This window comes from Ictidomys tridecemlineatus, chromosome 11 (genome assembly GCF_052094955.1).
Source record: "Ictidomys tridecemlineatus isolate mIctTri1 chromosome 11, mIctTri1.hap1, whole genome shotgun sequence".
Taxonomy (NCBI): domain Eukaryota; kingdom Metazoa; phylum Chordata; class Mammalia; order Rodentia; family Sciuridae; genus Ictidomys; species Ictidomys tridecemlineatus.
This window is the reverse complement of record NC_135487.1, coordinates 122,770,293-122,777,450: the sequence shown is the minus strand read 5'-3', so window position 1 is coordinate 122,777,450 and position 7,158 is coordinate 122,770,293. Positions and strand designations below refer to the sequence as shown.

The 7,158-nt window shown below is 51.7% G+C and overlaps 1 protein-coding gene across 1 annotated transcript; it reads right to left on the bottom strand.

The window, feature by feature from the left end:
* Positions 1 to 218: 218 nt before the first annotated feature.
* On the bottom strand, positions 219 to 7,114 carry LOC144368723 (Fc receptor-like protein 2). Its single transcript, XM_078027846.1, has 6 exons — positions 7,066 to 7,114; positions 4,377 to 4,643; positions 3,894 to 4,175; positions 2,215 to 2,502; positions 1,585 to 1,863; positions 219 to 615 (listed from the first exon to the last, which is right to left on the bottom strand). The coding sequence occupies exons 1-6, from the start codon at positions 7,112 to 7,114 to the stop codon at positions 287 to 289; spliced, it is 1,494 nt and encodes a 497-aa protein (XP_077883972.1). The 3' UTR covers positions 219 to 286.
* Between the last annotated feature and the right edge of the window lie 44 nt (positions 7,115 to 7,158).

The window sequence follows — 7,158 nt, the reverse complement described above, 5'->3', positions numbered from 1 at the left end:
ATGTAACTCCACGGTCTCATAAGGATTTTCTGGGCCTTGTGCCCCAATCCATGGCGATAAAAGTACGAATGGTCTGGGTTATGAATAAGATGGCAGAAAGGCAGTCATCGTCGGAGACCTGGGGGAGGCCTTTATGACTCTGGGCAAACCTCATGTGAACGGATGGTTTGGCCCTGATCCCACGCAACGCAAGAGTGGGTGCGTGTTTTGAAGGGGCAAGGGGCGATCGTGAGCGGGTGGAGCAGCCTATGGCAGAAGCTGGTTGGTCCACGGTTCCCATGGGCCATCACCCACCTTCACACGCAGCCCCTGCGTCCTCCTCGTGTCTGCAGTTGAAGTTATGGATCTGGTCACATTCGGCCAGTGTCCTCTCTGTCCCGTTGCACTGGGCTTGCTGAAGGTGCACGGGCTGGGCCTCTTCTGCCCCCGGTTGGTACAACACACCTGCAGGTGTGCGTTGGCCTGCTCCGCAGCCCAGCTCCCGACACACCACAGCCACTTCCTTCATGTCCCAGCCGTCGTCACACACAGTACCCCAGTGACCTTCCTTTTTCATCTCCACCCGCCCTTCACAGCGGTGGGGACCATTCACCAAGCGGACTTCGGGAGAAGCATCTGCACACAGAAAAGTTATAGGTGCATTTGGGAATCGACAGCCCCCACCTCTCCTTTTCTTTGGTACCAGGGATTGAATCCGGGAGTGCCAAAACACTAGAGCCACATCCCCAGCCCCCGCTTCTTTTTTCTTTTGAGACAAGTTTTCGCTAAGTGGCTCAGGGCCTTGCTAAGTGGTGGAGTCTGGCCTCGATCTTGGGATCCTCCTGCCTCAGCCTGTTGAGTTGTGGGATTACAGCGGGCACCATCACTTCTGGCTTAATTTGTGTTTTAAAGCGTTGGAAAATTTGAAATGACTAATAAAAAAGGTAAAAATCTAGCAGGCTTTAGAAAGTTGTTTGGGTTAATTCCAAAGACTCTTTTAAGTTGCAGATAATTCCAACATTGTTTTAAATCGCTGCAGGACATAGAAACTGTGGAAACTCCTGAGGCTTAACCTATCCTTAAAAGTAGAAAACTCACTTTTAATGAGGATGCAAAGGAGCTGGCAGGTAGTTCAGCGGTAGAGTGCAGGCTTAGCTGGGTTCAGCCTCCACCACCAAATAAATGAGGTGATCCTAGTAAAAATTTAAACCCCAGAAAGTGCTCCACTCATGGTTTTCCCACTTTTTCCTTAGGTATTTACAAGAGTTGGTTGTATCTAATCGTTCACTGGAAGCTCTGGGTGTGCAAGGTCTTTCCTTGATTTTTTTCTTGGAGATGCCTTCCTCCCTTTTCCATGCTCACCCACCCGTCTCCTTACACTGACCTGACCCCAGTACAGTGTCTTGCAAGTCGTCTGTTTTGTGCATATTTTGTTATCTAGGTGAAAGGGAAACAGATCGTAGGCGTTTGTAAGCTTTGGACCAGTGACGTTGCTAAGACCCACTGGAGGGCCTGGGGAGCTGAGAGACTTCTGGTCGACCTCTGATTGACTGCAGGGAGGAGAAATCCAATGGAAAGGGGGGCACACGTCGTTGCTGGTCCTACCTCTGACACTGAGTTTCATCAGCTCACTGTGCCGGGCTCCCAGGCCATTGTCAGCCTTACAGAAGTAGGATCCAGAATGTTCTGCAGTCAGGGAGAAGTTGAAGGAGGCTCCCCCTCCAAAAGGGGATGAGCTGTTCCCCAGGGTGACGTCCTCGTAATAAAACCAGTACAGGATGGGGGGAGACGCTCTCCCGTCCTCACAGTGAAGCTCCATCACAGGTCCCACGAAGCCCCGGGTCCCGGGGGCACCGACCGTGAGGATGGGATGTGACACTGGAACTGCAGAGGGAGGAGGTGGGAATCACAGCGCCCCCACACTCACTGGGGGGTCCTCCAGAATCCCTCCCTCCTGAGCCTTTCTCAAGGTGGCACAGAGACGGTTCCCCCACGGAGCTCAGGTGAGCTCCGATGGAGACTGCTGGGCAGCAGGCCTCTGAGCACGCCAGGGAGCCTGCCTCTGACCACCCTGTCACCCTCCTTCAGTGCCTCCACAGCTGGCATTGCCCCCTCCACCCTCACCACGGTGACCCTCCCGTGCACCTTTCTGCCCTTTACAGCACCCTCTGCTGCAGGAGGAAACCCACCCCCGTGGGGAGCCGCTGGCTGGCTGATTGCAGGAACCCTCCTCACCCCTCACAGTGACGTTCACCACCTGGCTCTGCACGGGGCCGTAGCTGTTGTCGGCTGTGCAGTAGAATCCCCCGCCGCGGCTTCCCCGGACGACTGGGATCTCCAGCTCTGCTCTCTGGGAACACTGCGTCTTCCTCCCCAGACTCTCCGATGTGTCCTCTCTGTGCCAGGAGAATGTGGTGACCCCTGTGCCTTCAGCCACGGAGCAGACAAGGACCAGCATCTCCCCCTCCACTGCCTGAACCCCTGGGGGCTGGGTCTTCATGGAAACCTGAGACACAGGGACCCCTGCGGGAACACAAGAGGAGACAGCAGCTGAGGGACAGGTGTGGGGAAGGCAGGGCAGTGGTGGAATCCAGTACCACCTTTGGAGCATTATGGCAAGCAATATTTGAATGCAATGTTTAGGCAGAGGAGAGTCCACTCTGCTTGCCTGAGTTTTTTTTTTTTAAACGGGGAGATAATATATTGAGGGACGTTATGTAGGACCACCCCGTAATGTTCCAGTCAGTAACAATCGCACATCCTTACTAATGTCCAGTGCCTACAATGACATGCTCTCTCCTGACCTCCTGGTGCGTGGGGGCAGTAGGAGTGGTGGCAGATCACAGCCTGGGGAGACAGGCGGGCGGAAGTTACAGTTCAACTCTGCCACTCATTCACCGCATGATCTGGGAACGTCAAGACCTCCAGCCCTCGTTTTTTCTCAAACATAAACATGTGGGTAATCATCCTAACCTCGCAGAGTTCTCATGGAGATTAAATGAGATGCAGATAGAAAGCACGTCTCACTTTGAAGCAGTTCAGCAACATCTCTTATTGATACACTCTCCTCGGCCATTGTTAGGTAGAAAGTGGTGCAAGAGGATTAAAAGTGCATACATTTGGAACCAGAGCCACCAGGATCAAGTTGCAGCTGTAGGTTCCCTTCGGTTAGTCTTGTAATGACTCTCGGCCATCAGCTTTCTCATTTGCAAAATGGGGATAATAATAGTGCCTACGTTACAGTTACTCATCACAGTACTGTGTCGTAGGGCTGCTATAATAACTCAATGTTAAAATGCTCTGAAAAGTGCCTTCTACCTGGTGAATGTGCATAAGTCTTCCCTGTTGCAGATATTCATGACCCTCAGAGAGATTCTCCTAGAACCGAGCACAGCGTACGGTGATCCTTTTATAAGTGCCGGGGATTGTTGTAATCATTTCTTTCATTATTAATTATTATTGTTACTTAGGGCCTTCGTGGCTCTGTTAAACGTGCATCCTACTTGCAAACCAGACACCATGATTTTTTATTCACTTCTAGGTTTGCTGGTGAGTGCTCCTTTCATGGTAAATGCTCCAGGGAGGGATTATTATCATCACGGCTTCTCTGACAGGTAAAGCAAAGTCACGGGGAAACGATGTCCCTGCAGAGATTATTAGAGAAGAGCCCAGGCGGATCACGGTAGCCCCCTCATCCATAGGGATTGGGGAGCACAACTGAGAAGAGAGTCCCTGGTCCAGGCAGTGCCCGTTCTTCCCTGCCTGACCCAGCCCTGGTGGACCAGCCCTGGTGCCCAGCCCTGGCGGCCCAGCCCTGGCTGACCCAGCCCTGCCTGACCCAGCCCTGCCTGACCCAGCCCTGCCTGACCCAGCCCTGGTGCCCAGCCCTGGCGGCCCAGCCCATCGATGCTCACTCTGCACTTCTATGTAGGACGGGCGGCTCTGCTTGGAGACACGACGAGATGCCGTCCTGGCCTCACACCAATAATGCCCCGAGTCTTTTTTCTGTGTCGCTGGGATCTTAACCCTTGCTGAGGTCCAGCCTGACCTCAGGGTGTGGCCGTCTCTGATGAAGGAGTAGCGAAGCTGGGTCGAGGACTTCGCCGAAGGCAGCTGGGTGTTACAGGACAGCGTCACCGAGCAGCCCTCCGTGGGTCGCAGGGGTCTGGCTCTCAGTTCAGGGGTGGGAAACAGCTCTGCGGGGAGAGAGGACACAGAGACCACCCGCTGTCTGTGGAGTGTGGAGCTCCTGATGAGCAGTGGCCCCCAAAGAACCCCACACACAGACTCAAGGCCTCTCAGCCCACCCACCGTTTCTCCCTCCCGGTGTGGTGCTGTCTTCCCACCAAGCGCCTCTTCCTTCCCAGGTTCATCCACTCCAAGAGTGAGGGCCTCACCTTGGACAATGAGCCACGTAGTTCTGGTCTCTTCTGTCACACCGATAGGAGGGAATAATGTCCTCTCTGCCTTGCAGAAGTAGGAGCCGCTGTCGCTGCGCCTTGCATTCGAGATGGTGTGGCTTGTGGCATTATGGTAAGTGGATATTTGAAAGCCGTCCTTGTAGTACGTGAGCCTATGTATCCTGTCATTTGTTTCCCCGGAGCATCTTATAACCACCTGGTCTCCTTCGTAGACGTTGCGTGGTATGCTGATACTCAGCCAGCCTACAAAAGAAGCAAAGGTACCCGGTGACAAGGTGGCCCCCTGCCCCGGTGCCTTCCCTTCTGCTTATAAGGGGAAGGGACAGAGCTCTATGGTGAGTCAGCCTGAGCATCTGCAGTTGCCTTGGGACCTGCCGGCTCTGTCAGTCTCCCCACTAAGTAAAGTTGAGCTCCACCTCCCTGGCAGTCTGTCCAACAAACATCTTGCTAGTTTTCTGTCTGTTAACAGGTTTGGATGCCATTCTTCCCAGCAGTGAACACTTGGAATAAATATGGATTTGAAATGATCCCACTAGCATCTCCTTCCAGGTGACTGCGGGTCCCTACAGGAGCCATAATCAACCCTCTCTGCGTGTTTCATTCCCTGGAGACTCTGTCTAGTGGTACCGTCAACCCAGAGGCCTTCTCTCTGATATTCTCCCTGCATGAAGCGAACCGGGCCACTGAGACTCTGGCCCGGGGACTACATCTTTAATCTCCTGAGGTCCCTCTGCAATTCTGTCTTCCGAGACTCTGAGAATGGTTTTCATGAATGGGTCTGGATGCTCCCTATGAGAAGGGAAGTGGGCCCTTCCACTTGTCGGGTCCTAGTCTCCCCTTGGGAGATGGTACTCATTAGGGAGATCATGAGCAGCTTTGGTGCTTTGGCTCTGCCCCGAGCAGGAAAAGAAAGCACGACCGACCGGAGGAGCCTGTAGACCATTTCCTGAAGAAGGGAAGGAGAGCCAGCCACCATGCTGTTCTGTGACCCAGCCCTGTAGACCTGGGCTTTGGGGGGGCATTTCAGTTGGCAACAGAACTAGAAATGTGGGTTCAAGTGTCAATTTGGAATCGTGGGAATCCAAGGAAAATGTTTGTTGTTCTGATAAAAAAAGTAAAGACACCTGATCCCAGACCTGAACACTGGGCCATTCCCCACGCAGGGAGGAGACAGGGCATGCAAGTGCTGTGCAGGCCGTGTGCCTAGCTCAGGGCTCTGGTATGAGGTCACGGAGGAGGGGTAGCGGGACCCTGCCCAGGGTCCTGTCTCCGAAGAGAGATCCTCTCACAGTGAGGTCTAGGTCACAGTCTCCAACCTGAGACTTACAAGGAGTTGGGGAGAAAGCCCTTTGAACTTCCATCGTAGACGATAGATCTTCTCCTCTTTTAAATTTTCTGGGTTTGGACATCTTTACCAGGTTCACTATTTCCATGTATCTATTTAATATATTTAAGACACAGGTTCAATTTTTTTTTTTCGTTCTGAATAGTGCAAAGTGATCAAACGAGTTCAAGGACAACTTCTGTTCGTCATTTAACCACTTTGAAAGTTCTGCCAGTAGAATAGGGAATGGGGGTGGATGGCTGGCGGGGTGGGGGGGGCAGCATCGATAAAGAGAAGGGAGTGTGGGAGCCCAAATATGTTCTTCCTCCAAACTGACAGTGGGAAAGATTTTTCAGTGATGATGATAGAGATATAATCAGCTTGATTAAAGAAATATTTAAGAAGTGATATTTATGTGACCAAGTTGGTAATAATGACGGGGAAATGCTAAAACCAGGTTTTCCTGAACTGCAATAAGTATTTAACGGTAAGATACCTGGTTATTGGTCATTAAGTTTTGACATTTTACCTACAGATCCATCCCCTAGATACAGGCACAACTGAACATATATACACACTTTATCATAATTTCAGGGAATTTGTTGGATCCCACAAGGCTGCTCCAGAGACAAATTTAAGGACCTTCTTGCTTAAAGTTACAAGCCTCGCTACACAAGCCTCACCCCGCTTCTTATTAGAGGATGGATGTATTCTCAAAGGCATGAATAAAGAAGAAAATGTGCTTTACCAGTCTCATATGAAACCAGACTTTTTCTCTTTGTGTCACTATATTAGAATTCTAAGGAAAATCAGGTTAGGCATGGAAGAGTTCACCATCCAATTAGAAGATGCAGGGGCATTCTTATTTCTTGCAGAAAACCTCCTTGACCCCTTATTTCTATTCTCTTATAAATATGCTTCCCCTCTCTGTTTCCAGGGATTCTGGTGGGAACTTTGAGCCCCTGCAGCCGGAACCAGGAAGAAGTTTTCCCGACCACACAGTGCGTGCTCTGCTCTCCCTTCACAGTTCTCTTCTTTCCTATCTCAGGGCTCAACAGGAAAGGGGAAATCATGTGTTACTTTGACAAACTCAGGGCAGGGCCTTCTTGCCCACGGAGGAAGGAGGCAGCCAAGCAGAGATGAATGTGGCATTGGTGGGTCCTGCTGTAGCTGGACGAGGGGGAGGAGAGGGCGGCTCTGCATCCTCCTTCTCTCCATCCTAGTCTTGGTCCAGATCCTTGCAACCCTCAGCTAAGAGACTAGGAAAGGCCACCCCTCCCAGGCCTGGTAGAGTGAATCTAATTCCCAGAGATCTAAGAAAAAAAGAGAAGAGTAACTCACCGGACCGGACACCGGCAGGAGCTGTGGGGAAGAGAGTCGGAGAGATCATTGCAGATCACCGAGGTCCTCACACTTTTAAAAAAGCTACAACCC